This window comes from Squalius cephalus (genome assembly GCF_949319135.1).
Source record: "Squalius cephalus genome assembly, chromosome: 5".
Classification (NCBI taxonomy): Eukaryota; Metazoa; Chordata; class Actinopteri; order Cypriniformes; family Leuciscidae; genus Squalius; species Squalius cephalus.
The window spans coordinates 780,001-795,000 of record NC_137126.1 but is presented as its reverse complement, the minus strand read 5'-3'; the positions used below and the strand labels follow the sequence as shown (position 1 = coordinate 795,000).

Genomic DNA, 15,000 nt, shown 5'->3' with positions numbered 1-15,000 from the left:
CAGTTCAGTGCTAATTCACCAAACTCTCTCTGGATTGTTACTTCAGCTTTAACTGTTCCTGTCCGAGACACACAATGGGCTGCATAAAGTAGTGCTTACGAGTGTGTGTGTGTGTGGGTGTGTGTGTGTCTGCCTGTGTGCGATACTTAAGGGAAATACCGATTAATCGTCTGATTGTGATTATCCAGTCTGATCACAATTATCTGAGAGAACTGCAATAACTTAAAATTTCAATCACATTCTGCCATTTAAATGTTTTCCTTCAAATGAAAGGCCTTTAGGCTTGTGTATTATATTATATTTATATTATATTAGCTATATTATAAATAATTATGTAATATATTATCAATTTTCTCAACAGTAAAGTAAATGAATGAATGAATGAGGCATTTATATAGCGCTTTCATATGTGCTACTGTACACCCAAAGCGCTTTACAATCTCTAAATATATAAATATATAATAAATATACTATCACAATCTTTTAGTCTGTAAATGTGTGAACAAAACTTCACTAAACGGTCATTAGTAGCTTCTGCCATCCAATAATCGCAATAATCTTTGTGCTTAGATGCTTCTGATATGAAACAAAGTCATAGTTTCAAAGTCTCTTTAATGTGGAAAGTAACTCCAGAGAGGAGCGTTCGGACACACACATGCACTCGGCTATATAGATTCATTAGATTTTTACTTCACCTGTTCTTTAATATTTAATGTATGTTTGAATATATCCAACAAAACAAGTGTTTATTACTGCCATTGTTTAAATTTTTATATTTTAAGTTCAACTTGGGCTGCCCTCGCTGTACCTGTTTGTATCTTAATCCAACAGTGAACAAAACAATAGCCTCAAAATGGCCGCCACTGCGTTTGTGTGAAACGAGAGAGAGCGAGTCCACGATACTGGATGGCATAATTAAATAACTGTACACAAAATATTGATTCGACTGAGTTTTAATATTTTATTAGCTCACCAAATGCAAAACTTCCACGATTCCACAACGGTTCTAGCGAGTGAGCCTGTGCTTCTGTTCTCCGAGGCTGTTATCTGGGAATAATATACCACTGGATGGAGCGATTGACCAATCAGACTCAAGCATTCCACAGAGCCGTGTAATAATGCTCAGTTATCAATAGGGCTGTGGCGGCGGTAAAGGACCAACTCCCGGCGGTGGTGTGGTGGTTGGGGTTGTTATGAAATAAAAAACAAAACAAAGAAACAACACACTAAAGCCTGTAAAGTATTGAAATAAATATCAGTAAATACTGGTAACTTACATAATATAATAAAGTTGAATCTATTTAAAAAAAAAATAAAAAAAAAACTTGCGTTTAATATTTCCACACAGAGACGCGTGATATAGCCCACCGCTCTGGGCTTCGAGAGGGATGTGGGACACGAGCAGGAGAGAGACCATCGATCTCTTTTCTGATATCTTCATGTTTTCTACTTCTTGTAAAAGGCATGAAGAGCGAATTTAATCTTCCACAAGGGTAAGACGTTTAGGCTATGTTTGATAATGCGCTGCCAGAGAAAGCCAAACTAAAATCACCCGCGTGTGTGAAACGCGCTTTACAAATAAACTTGACGCGCCGCATGTCTAATAACAAGCACAAACTGTGTTAAAAGTAATTTGACGTACAAGGACAAATGTAGTACATTTACAAATACAAATATTTTATATTTAAATAACACTTTTTTCTTAAATATATATGCATGTGTGTGTATTTATATATAGAAAATAATTATACTCCATATAATATGTAAACACAAACTTTTATTTTGGATGCGATTAATCGTTTGACAGCCCTACTAAATAATAGGCCTAATTAAAAGCGAACAAAGGAAGAAACGTTTATAATCCCCTTAGAAAATGGGTGAGACGCGAGTGACGATTTGGGAAAAGAAACGAGATTCCATGCAGGGATGAGTCACGATTTGTGAATATTCGATTAGTTGATTTAATTATAGAATATCTAAAAGGGTTGTGCGATTATTCTCTAAAATGAAATCTCCGTGTTCTGGTGCTGATGCGGTGACGCGTTCACGTAACCGGAGGGTGGCGCTGCCAGTAATGCACATAACAGCTGTCACAAAGAACCGGCAAAAGTAATGATTATTAATGTGTCAAATATAGCAAAGAGGCATTTGAATTGTTTATTAATAAACTAGTGTTTTCTGTGTCAGTGTCGGCTGCAGAGATGAAGTTGGCGATGCTGACTCGTCATCTTCGCAGTGAACGCGCCTATAGAGAGAGATGCACACTTCATACGGATTACATAAGCAGAGTAGGCTAGTCGGTTTATTTCCGTTTTTAATTGTTTAATTTAAAAGTAGACAATTCAAGCTTTCTATATGGAATAACTAATGGAATATTGTTAAAGGGGTGGTTGATTATGATTTCACTTTCCTAACTTTAGTTAGTGTGTAATGTTGCTGTTTGATCATAAACAACATCTGCAAAGTTACAACGCTCAAAGTTCAAAGCAAAGGGAGATATTTGCTTTTTAAGGACTACAACAAACGGCTGGTAGAGACTACACCACATTCCTCCCGGGTTAGTGACATCACCAACCCTATAATTTACATAAACCCCGCCCCCTGAACACGATTTATAGATTATCATGACAGAATATGCTAATCAATGACTAGAAGATTATACATAAGCTACATAAATTCATCAACTAACCATTCAGAAATGTCCTGTTGCTTCTACATGTTGTCACTTCTTCTTGAGTCTCTCCATCATTGTGCGACTCCGGTTTGAACATAAAAGTTTTTAAAATTTTCAGTGCATGTCTGTGTGAGGTAAAAGGACACAAGCTGTTGAGGCTCCGCCCTCTGTACCGGGAGCAGCAGCTCATTTGCATTTAAAGGAACAGACACAAAAACGGTGTGTTTTTGCTCACCTTCAAAAAGTGACAATTTTAACATGCTATATACAAATATCTGTGGGGTATTTTGAGCTGAAACTTCACACACACACTCTGGGGACATCAGAGACTTATTTTACATCTTGTGAAAAGGGCATTATACCACCTCTTTAAATTCGCTGATAATCGGGTGACCAGATCACAAACCAGAATTCAAAGCCGACAAAGCTTACATTTATAGGCTCACACACAACTCTCTCATTCGTCATGAAACGTTTCCATGGCTGCGATGTAACATTTAATTGCTAACCTATTATTTCTTTTGTAAAGAAAGCTTTGTGCTTCACTCGTGTCATAATGTTCATGTAAAACAGTATTCACATACTGTCTACGGTAAACTCTGCGGTCGTCAAGTTTACCGGCACAGCCCTGGTCATCCACTGCGTCCAACACCAGATAACAACAGCTCATTTCCATACATATTTCATAGCATAATATGGATATTAATTCTGTAGTCTGACCTGCAGCTGGAGGACTAAACCAGCACTCATGCAAACGACTGGAGTCTGAACTGGTTCAGCTGGGTGTCGGACAGAAGACTAACTGACGTGTGTGTGTGTGTGTGTGTGTGTGTCCCAGCACACCTGGATCATGTTTCCATTCCTGGGCTCATGATGAAACCCTCTGTTTAACGAAACGCTTCGCAGTGAAATAAACGCGCCTCATGCGAAGCGCTCGAGACGCCACCTCTGGTTGAGCTGGGAAGGAGAGTGTGTTTAATGACCGCGAGAGATGGTGTGCGTCAGCTAACGGAGAGTGGATTATATAAATGATCTGTATGAGCTCATCTCTGAGAAATGTGCTTCATGTTTCTACATCTGTCACCTCCCCCTCTCTCTCCAAACCTGCCTCTGCAACCCTGGCTCTGGTTTGAGCCGATGAGGAAACCCTTCTTAACATTCAATTAACGCAGGACTCTTGAACACCAGATCGGAAGAAACACATAGAGCACCCTAGCAACCACGTACATCACCCTAGCAACCACATAAACCACTCCGAAAACCTAATACCTAAGCAAGTGCAATGCAAGTTTTGCAAGGTTTTGAACATCTTTGATGAACAACAGGTTTTGTATTTTTGCAGGAATTTTACATTTAAATTTATTCATTTAGCAGACGCTTTTATCCAAAGCGACTTGCAAATGAGAACAATAGAAGCAGTGAAACTAACACTAGGACAACAATATGCAAGTGCTATGACCCTTCCCAGTTTAATCTAACGCAGTACATGTTAAAAAAAAAAATGTCTCTTATAATCTTATAAGAAAATAGACTTTTCTTACTTCTTCCTGTTTTTGGCCAAGACAAAAGCTACAAGAGTTTACCTTGAATTAAATGCAAGATAAATACAAATAATAATGCATATGCATAATGCAGGACTTTTAATTATAAACCAGCCTACTAGGACTCTTATTTTGAAATGTCTATGCTTTACTATTGCTGGTTTTTCATTCAAAAAGATGAGAAAGATAAAACATGCACTCCTGCAATCACTTACATCACATTATACGTAAACACCAGTAGATCATGAGCAATCTCTTGGCTTAAATGTGCGATAAATGAACTGCTCTGAAACCCAGAGTCTGCGAGTCTGTTATTTATTTAATTATATCGTAGACTTTGAAGTTTAATAATCACGTTTGGGTGTATCGTGTTTTTACATCCCCAAAGACATTTGTTGCACCATTTCAGATATGACCTTAAATTTTAATGTGCCAATAGAGCAATTCCAGCGTTATGGACGTGACATTTGCAGTCAAACCGTAAAATATAAATTCTCAGAAAATGCATTTAATACCAATATATTTAAATGTCTGTTTATATGTCCATACTCCCTTAATAAAGGAGTCCATACATTAGAAAAATATCAGTCTACACATGCGTTTTATATTTAAAATGAGGAAATACACTTGCGTTACGGACGTGACAAAAAAAGACGTGGGTTTGTGGGAGTGAACGGGGCACTTTTATGAGAGCATCTTAATAGACATATTGAATGGCTCCTCCCCCTTTTTAAATAGCCAATAGCGTTTAGCTTTCTATATGGAATAACTAATGGAATATTGTTAAAGGGGTGGTTGATTATGATTTGACTTTTCTAACTTTAGTTAGTGTGTAATGTTGCTGTTTGAGCATAAACAACATCTGCAAAGTTGCAACGCTCAAAGTTCAAAGCAAAGGGAGATATTTGCTTTTAAAGAAATCATTTTTTAAGGACGACAACAAACGGCTGGTAGAGACTACACCACATTCCTCCCGGGTTAGTGACATCACCAATCCTAAAATTTACATAAACCCCGCCCCCGGAACACGCAGTCCATGTTGAGAAGAGGAAGAGTTGTTGTAGTCGAGCACATTTGTGAGTCAGCTCAAACTGCAGCATCCGTCTTTTCACATGCAATAGAAAGTCACTCTGTGTGCGTCTCACAACAGTTCCTATACGAGCCATTTACAGATTAACATGATATGCTAATTAAAGATAGTTAACTCCACAACAGCAACATAAATTCATCAACTAACCGTTCAGAGACGTCCTGTTGCATTCTACGTGATGTCACTTCTTCTTGAGTCTCTCCATCTTTGTCTGACTCCGTTTAAACATAAAAAGCAGAACAGTTTCTGTCATTTTAGTGTGTGTCTGCGCGGTAATCGGAGCTGCTAACACACAAACACACAAGCTCTTGAAGCTCCGCCCCCTGTGCCGGGAGCAGCAGCTCATTTGCATTTAAAGGGCCAGACACAAAACAGTGCGTTTTTGCTCACCCTCAAAAAGTGACAATTTTAACATGCTACAAATAAATATCTGTGGGGTATTTTGAGCTCAAACTTCACACACACACTCTGGGGACATCAGAGACTTATTTTACATCTTGTGAAAAGGGCATTATACCACCCCTTTAAGTAAAGATCATACAAGATATTTTGTAAAGTTCCTACCGTAAATATAAAACATGTATTTGTGTGAGTGAGTGCAGCACAGTCGCCAACACAAATGCACAACTTTAAAGGAGATTTTCTCAATGTTTTGATTTTGTTTGCACCCTCAGATTCCAGATGTTCAAATACTTTGTATCTCGGCCAAATATTGTCCTGTCCTAACAATCAGTACATCAATGAAAAGCTTATTTATTGGACCCATGTGACTGGTTTTGTGGTCCAGGGTCACATATCTGTAACTGATATTCAGACGGGCTCTCTGGCGTAGATGACTGTTGACCCCGTGCCTCTGCTTTAAGCCTGAACACACTCTGTGTAGGACGGGCCTGTGAAGCGGAAAGACAAAGGCAGATTCCAGTTACACTCTCTCACTGCAGATAATGCTGCAGGCTTCAGTCGGGGCGGAGCCAGTGATGTCATCGGCAGTGATGTCATCGGCCCCGATCCTGAAAGGGCCTCTTTGTTGGCAGGGATCAGTTCTTGCTTTTCCTCTGGATCGTCTCTCAAGACGACACACACCATGAAAAAGACAACACTATCGTCAAAGTGCTTGATTTAACTCCTACACGGTTGTGGTTGTTGTGGGAAATATATCCGTGTGGATGGCTAGTTCCTCACCGGACAGAGAAAACGAGAAGAACGGGAAGAGCGGGGGAAAAAATGGAGCCTCTTACTTTGGAAACTCGCTAGAAGAACGCGGTGAAGTGGGTTTAAGATGAAGAAGAACCGAGTTTGAGTTTATCCTCACGTTGTACATGACTTTAGCTACTTATACACAACTTTTTCATGTTTTTGGCTACTTTCTTTTGAACTTTCCTTTGGATAAAAGTGAAACTAACTGGATTATATCTTTCGATTTGGACGTGTTTGGGAAGCAAATGAAAATGTTGGAAATTTGTCTAAAATTGGTGGGCTGTAAATCCAAGAAAGGTCTTTCTTCGTCCTCCAGCTGTTACTTTGAAGGTAAGCGACTGTGAGGGCGAACGTGTGTGTGTGTGTGTGTGTGTGTGTGTGTGTGTGTGTGTGTGTGTGTGTGTGTGAAGCTCAGTTACAGAGCGGCCGAGGCCGAGCTCGGGCTTCGGGTGGACATGCGGATGGATCTGTGTCGATGGACTGGTGAAAGTCCCAGGCCTCGGTTCTCCTTCTGTGTGTTTGGAAAGTGGAGGAGGGGAAGAGCGAGAGCAAAGCCAGACACACTGGCTCGAGGAAAAGAAAGAGAGGAAAAAACGAGGGAGGAGAAAACACTGGGAAATCTGATTCCTGTCTGGATTGAGCCGTGCAGTTTGGTGTGTGTGTGTGTGTGTGTGTGTGTGTGTGTGGAGAGAGAGTTTTGGATGCATCTTTGAGCTCATTTACTGAATGATCTTATTGAGTGTGTGTGTGTGTGTGTGTGTGTGTGTGTGTGTGTGTGTGTGTGTGTGTCAACTCTCAGGCTGATTTAACAATAATGAGCCGTTTGTGAGATTACTGAACGCCAGTGACTGTTGGAAAACGTCTCTTTAACCTGTTAACCCTATAGAGATCTGAACTTAAATAGTTGTAATTCAGGAATGCTTTGAAATACTGATCTTGATAGAAAACACTGAAGAAGAGTGTAGAAAAGCTATAGAAGTTTACCGTAGAGCTTATGTACTGAACTAAACATTTATTTAATACAGCGCTTTCACAACACAGAGTGTTTCACAGCAGCTTTACTGAGATAACAGGAGAATAATGTTTCCAGAAGAGAATGGCGTCACAGTCCAGCTTAAGGAAGATCAGTGATGGGTCAGTTTTGTTGTAAAAAGTTATTAAATTAGTTCATTTATATATTTATCTGCTCTGGAGAAAACCGTGATGTCATCGTCCAGCTCAGTTCACATTTACATTTAGTAATTTAGCAGACGCTTTTGTCCAAAGCAACTTACAAATTAGGACTAAATCAAGCGAGTCATCGTGAAGAGGCAAGAAACAGCGCCAGAAGTGCTCAACATACGAAGTCACGGCATTGTTCAGAGTAGCATAAGCCCGACAAGCGAGGATTTAAAGGAAAAAGGAGAGAATGATTATTATTTTTTCTGGAGGTGAACGGAAGAGATGTTGAGTGTTGTGTGGAACAGCTGTCTCTTGAATGTTGCCAGCGATGAGACTCAGCGAATAATGAGAGAATGACTAACTATTACGCAAGTTCCCAGCTCAGTTCTCAGATAATGGTGTTACACAAAATATATATTTCACAAAATAGTTTGGACTCTAAAGTTGCTAGTGAATCAAAGCATTATGTCTAGGCAAGTTTTGTTCCAAATTTGAAGTTGATATCACACAAATGTAGGCTTTAAAGTATGGCTTTGGTGTAACGGGGTCCCGTTTCACAGGAAGATAATCGAGTGTTTAAGCTTTTCAAATGAAAGGCCTTCCTAATCGGTGATTTACTAAAGGGAAAAATGGAAATAAATAGAAGAACTGAGTGTGAGACGGACAATCATCAGGGCAAAAGTTGAAGAATCGTCTGGTTTGATGCTTTATCTCAAAACGTCTGTCCGATCAGTGTCTGATCATCAGTATCTCGAGCAGTTTTGTGAGCTCATGTTGACTGGCACAGGGCCATTGAAGCGAACCGCAGAAAGCCCGTTTAAAAGACTAGTTACAGCATCTGATATACTCCTGTAAGGGCCTTCATCAGGAGTTCTCCACTGTTTGTCAGTCTCTCATTATTTGCTGACTCTCATGTTGTTCTGCGCGACACAAGCGACGTCTTCATCATGCTGTCAGACTCCGGGAATGACCCACGAGATCGCTCTGATGTTTCCTTTCTGTTGGAATGTGGAAACTCTCTAGGATTGTGTGAAATGAGATGCGAATAATGTTCAGATGGACTTTTACGCCCATGTGACACACACAGCTGTGGTGACGACCGGTGATTACTGCTGAAAACATCTGGGGTGTGTGTGTGTGTGTTGCTATCGGGTGAATCTCCATCAGTTCCACCCCCGAATCAAAACACAGAAATGTATTTGAGAACATCTGAGATGTCAGTGATGCTCCATATTTCTGTGGAAACCGTCATACATTTTATTTTTCAGGATTCTTTGATGAAAGGAAAGTTGAAAAGAGCAGCATTTATTTGAAACAGAATCTTTTGTAACATTATAAATGTCTTTACTGTCACTTTTGATCAATTTAATGTGTCCTTGCTGAATAAAAGTATCAACTTCTTTAAAAAAAATAATAAAAAAAAGGTTCTTGCGTATCCCAAACTTTTAAATGATAGTGAATCAAGGTTTTCACAGAAATATGAACTGTTTTCAACACTGATAATAATCATAAATGTTTCTTGATCATCAAATCCTCATATTAGAGTGATTTCTGGAGGATCATGTGACACTGAAGACTGGAGTAATGATGCTGAACATTCAGCTTTGATCACAGGAATAAATTACACTTTACTCTATATTCACATAGAAAACATCTGATTTACATTATAATAATATTTCAGTTTTTAAGGTCAAATAAATGCAGCCTTTCAGAAACATTGAAAAATCTTAAATTATTTCAAACTTGCATTGTCACATTAATCTCATGATGATTGAACATTACTGAACTGTGCTTAAAGGTGCAGTGTGTGGTGTTTAGCGGCATCTAGTGGTGAGGTTGTGAAATGCACCCAACAGAAGTTACGGTGGCCGACAGGAAGTGATGTCGTCGTCGCAGAGAGTAGCCAGTTAAACAATGAGGATTCTTTACAGAGATAAATTAAGAAATTATGTTTACTTAATTATTCAGTAAAACGATGTTGTTGTGAATATTATTGTGACTTGTTCATCATTGTGTCAGTGTTTTATCTGCTGACTTTAGCTGAAGCTTCTTTACACGAAGAACAACAGAGTGACGAAACGTGTTTGTCCGTTCAGGGCCACCGTAGAAACATGTCGATGTAAGCGGACCCGGTGTGTGTAGAGAGAAATGCCTCATTCTAAGCTAACGGTTCATTATGTAAGGTCTTTATACACCACTGAAAACATAGTTATGTTTATGATATTGCATTTCTGTCAACAGATCCTCCTAAATATTACACACTGCACCTTTAAGAATGTTTTTGTAAATATTTATTTTACGTTGGTCAGATTGTTCTGTGTTATAGTAATGGGAATTACAGTCGCATGTATTGACCTTTGACCTTTGATGTGTTTGCAGAAGCTCTTCAGCGGCCCGGTTTCGAGCCTCCGGGTCTCTCTGAAGCGGCTCGCTGGAACTCCAAGGAGAATCTGCTGGCGGGACCCGGAGAAAACGACCCCAACCTGTTCGTGGCGCTGTATGACTTCGTAGCGAGCGGCGACAACACTCTCAGCATCACCAAAGGTGCGGAACACACTCGTATTTCATCATCTGAAGCCTGCAAACACACCGAACACACACCGTCACTCAGACCTGGCCTTTCATGAGGTCAACACTTCAGAGGTCGATACGAAACCAGTGAAACAGTAAATATTGCTCACAAGGCTACAGATTTGCGCAAAACTTTTGCGATTCATTTAAATTTTAATAAAGACCGATTGCGAAATGACGGCGTTTCCATTAACCGATGTTATGCGGCTAACCGTCATTTGTTTCCTCTCGCGATCAGTCATTCCCAACATCATGGCGACGGATGTTGGTTTATATGGTTTACATACATCATGTCACCGCACATTATTATTAGTGGAAGGAGACGTGTGTGTGTTATCCAGCATTAATGGCAAGGAAAGCCTCTTCTACTGTGAGCGGCTCATATGAGGAGTTCTGGGCAGTGTTGCCAGATTGGGACGGTGATTTCCAGCCCAAAAGCTCACCAACACCCCCCCACTACAAGAACAAAACGCCCAAAATTTTACTGCCAAAATAATGTGATATAATTTCATTACCATGTCATTCAAGGTTGATAAGCACAATTTGTATCTCCTTAAAACAAAATAACGATGATAAAATAAAATAAAAATAAATACGTTTTCCAGGAAACCAGATCAAAACAGGGCAATAATTAAGGAGAATTAGCCACTATGACTAAAAAGTCCAGGTGGACACTGTCAAAACGGCCATCAAGAAATGAACCGATGACTTTAACCCTCGGAAGTACACACTGCAGAACATGACGCAGAATTTAGCAGTCAAACCGGATTCATCGATGATCAAACCTGTTTCAGCTGTCAGGGTCAGTGGAGGGCAGTCTGGACGGTGTAACAGTGCAGATGTCTGGTTAGGCTAGTGTGCACATGACCATGGACAGGAGTCGTCCCATATTAGATTTCAATTCAAGTCATTCAACTGTGCTCTCCTCTCAGAGTTATAGTCACCATTGATATCTCCCACCACGTGTACGCTTTTAGAGTTGCTCACTATCTCACTCTCTACTGTAGATACAAGTCACTTTGGCATTAGCCATCACTTTGAATATACAGCTACAACTTATCGCGCTCAATCGCATCTGCCTGCGGATCGCTGATTGGCTAAAAGTGCGTGCTCGTCGGTGACGTCGTCGGGCGAGTGTGTACAGTAATGTCATGATGACTGATTTTATGGACTACATGCTAGGGGTGGGAGATATTGACAAAAATGAATATCTCGATATTTTTTTCCAATATCTCGATATCGATATTCAGACGATATTTTTGCCATCCTTCAAAGAAATGTGTGCAAACTGGCAAAGAAGGTCCAGTTGGTCTTTTGACTTGCTGCATTTGACCTATGTAGGCTATAAAAGAAACAATAAAGGAGCTAACTAAACAGAATCTGAGGAAGCCCCTATCTTTTTCCACTTACAAAAAAAAAAAAAAAAAACGGAACTAGGCACCTTTTGCAACAGTGATTATTAAATCAAACAACAATATTGTTGATGATAAATTCAAAGTAAAAAAAAATATTTTCAAAACGCTATAAATCCATCCATTTTTTTCCCCAAAACGCTATAAATCCATCCATTTTTTCCCCCCCCAAAAAATTGATGGTTTGTCTTTTAAAAAAAGTCTTTTGTCTTTTATTTTTCGTGTTTGCATTTATGAGGAAAAAACAATATTACGTGTCAGTTCTCCATTATGGACGCGAGCGCTCTGAAAGCGGCAAAAAGACTAAAGACTTTCAAACTTTCACAGAGACCTCAAAACAAAAAGCACAAAGCCTTTCTTTAAAACGAATTTCGTTTTGTATTAATTGTATCTTAATTTTAATACATTTTTCATTAACCAATTTCCTGGATTTAATACATTAAAATTAAATATAAATATAGGCTAGCAATCACAACATAAGGCGCCGGTGCTTACTGGAGATTATATCATCATGAACCGAACCGTTGCCTACTCGCCTCACAGGCCTAAAAAATGTGAAATATATTTACAGAAAGCTGGTTCTAAACAAAACCATCCAAAACAAAATAAAACTATGTAGCCTAATAAATGTGCATTTCTCCGTTGCGTTCACAGCCTACTGCGAAGATCGCGAGTCATTATAGCCTATCGTCAACTTCATCTTTGCAGCCGACACAGAAATTAATAAACAATTTAAAATGTCTTATTGCAATATTTTACATATTCATAATCATTACTTTTGGTGGATCTTTGAGGCAGCTTTTTAGGTTTATGGCGTTTTGGAAAAGAGCTCTTCACGTAACGTTTCACCAAGGCACAGCGGCCCTTCAGCACATAAGAAAAAAAGAAGAGAAAAAGCACGGACTTACTAATTACGAAACTTTGATGTGGTTGAACAGGTGAAACAGTCACAAATTCCTCTGCAACTCAAACCTTCTCAATCCGAGTTATGAGGGAAGAGAACAGCATTACAGTTTTCAGCGCGTCCTCCTCTGATTGCTGTGTTCTGACTGAAAAAGTGCGTGCAGGAGCACATGCGCAAACGGTTTGTAAAATGTCCTTTTGTAAAATGACATATGATAAAATAAAAATAATTCATATATAATTTTAAAAACGGTTTTGCGCATGTGCTTCTGCGCGCACTATTTCGAATTTACGTATGCGTTTTTGACGACACGGGACGGGACCATGGGCTGGGCCACTCGGAGGTTGCTTCCGCAAATAGTACTGCCCTACAGTATTAAAAATCGCTACATATAATTGTTTAGAAGGTTATTGTGTGCGTTATTTGTTTTCTCTTTAACTTCTTTCAGCTCTTTTCATGTTTGGGGGGTCGGATTGTACAAATTATGAAATATTCGATATCCCAATTTTGCATATCGTCCAGACAACAATTTGGATATTATCGTCTAAACGATATATCGCCCACCTCTACTACATGCACACTTTAGTTTAGTTTTTTAACCAATTAGAGATGTTTGAAAACCGCCGAACTGACCCCCAAATTTTGTCCACCCGCCCAAACCCTTTTTTACCTGCACAATCAAATTCAGAACCGCCCAATCTGGCAACACTGGCTCTGGGTGTTTCTCCCTCAGTTCTGCTTCAAGCTCGTGATCGTGGCATTTAGAATCCAGTATTCCTGTAATTATGATGTCTTTTATGAGTTTAATAAAGAGCTCTGTCTCGTCTTCTGTCCAAACGCACCGCGTCGTCTACCTCAGCTGATTGTAAATGCACAAAAACTGTTTCCATTAAAGTTTTGCAAAATATTCCTTTTTCGAATGGCCTGAAAAAACCCTCATGCGAGTGTAAAAACTTGTTTGCGATAAATGGGAGTTTTCGCAATTTCAATTTGCGCAATTTAAGGGTAATGGAAACGCGGCTACAGACTCCTTTAATTATTAAAGTTTATAATTATTATTACATTAAAAACCATGTGTAAGCAAGATTCATAACCCAATCATGTTCATAACTAGGGTCTAAAATCGCACACACTTGAGGTCAGGAACTGGATACTTGTTATTAAATTAAAAGGACAAACTTCAGAGATCGAGACAAATATCAGTGAAATATCACTGTTCTCTGAACCACAGAAAGGTTCATTAGTGAACATCAGTTAACATGAACTAATAATGAACAATACTACTTCAGCATTATTAATCTTAGTTAATATTAATTTCCACATTTACTTATACGTTATTAAAATCAAAGGTTGTGTTTGTTGACATTAGTTAATGCAAAGATTAACAAGTACTGTAACAGATGTATTGCTCATTGTTAGTTATTTATTACTGTTAACTAATGAACCGTATCGTAAAGTGTTACTATTAAAGTTTATAATTATTATTACATTAAAACAATGCCATGTATCAGCAAGTATCTCTCACACACTACGGTGTTTTCTGGTTTGTATTTTAGAGACGCCGGTCTTTGTTCGGTCACATGACTGACTGGAAACACACATATTTGCTGCACATTCTTCATCGCTTCTCCTCTTCCTTTATCTCGCACGATGTCAGTTCTTTCCATTCGGCCCGTGAAACCAGCGTCACCTTTTTTTCCATTTACATCTGTACATTTAGCAGATGCTTTTATCTAATACCTTCATTTAGGAACATCACAAGCAATTCATCACACAGCCGCACTATTCATGACACACATAATAAGTATTGCAGGGTTCGTACAAAGTGCCTAAAGTGCTTGAATTTGACTTCTTGAAATTAAAGTCCTGGAAAATCGTTGAAAACGTCCATAATTATGAAGAGGTACTTGAAGTGCTCTACTTATTAAAATACAATATACAGTCAAACCAAAAATTATTCGGACACCAGATAGTTTTTATATTTTTACTAGTGTGTGCAGGACACTATAGTTCATTTCTGTAAGTGAGGAGAGCAAAATAAAGTAAACTGTGACATATTATACCCAAATATTCTTTATTCAGTGACTACCAGTGACAATTATAAACATTTTACCTGATCATGTTTTGCTGAAGTGTGTTTTCTTTAATTGCTAATGCTCTTTTTACACACAGACTGAACAAAATGAAGCATTGCTTGGTGATTGGTTGAGCTAAACTGGTATTATCTAATTGTGTAGTTAAATTTAACAGCTGACAGATATTCAACATCATTCATGTGTGAGACAGTCTAACAGAAGGACGGACAAAACCAGTCAAATATCAACTGAGTTCTGCTCATATTTCATCACCATTTTCTAAACTATAGCGAATAAACTGAGATAATGTGAGAAATGTTGAAGGAGTCTGAATAAATGTTGGTTTGACTGTTTATGAAATAAAAAAAATAAAAA

The 15,000-nt window shown here is 38.8% G+C and overlaps 1 protein-coding gene across 2 annotated transcripts in view; it reads left to right on the top strand.

Annotated features, from left to right (window-relative positions):
* abl1 (c-abl oncogene 1, non-receptor tyrosine kinase) overlaps positions 1 to 15,000 on the top strand; it is a 44,232-nt gene that overhangs the window by 9,976 nt on the left and 19,256 nt on the right. The window contains exons 1-2 of one of the 2 annotated variants that reach the window (XM_079872093.1): positions 6,264 to 6,832; positions 10,043 to 10,207. In XM_079872093.1, the coding sequence (XP_079728219.1) occupies positions 6,625 to 6,832; positions 10,043 to 10,207 (373 nt within the window). In that variant the 5' untranslated portion in view covers positions 6,264 to 6,624. Of the gene's footprint in view, positions 1 to 6,263; positions 6,833 to 10,042; positions 10,208 to 15,000 lie in introns of those variants that run through there. The other variant, XM_079872094.1, reaches the window with a different exon arrangement.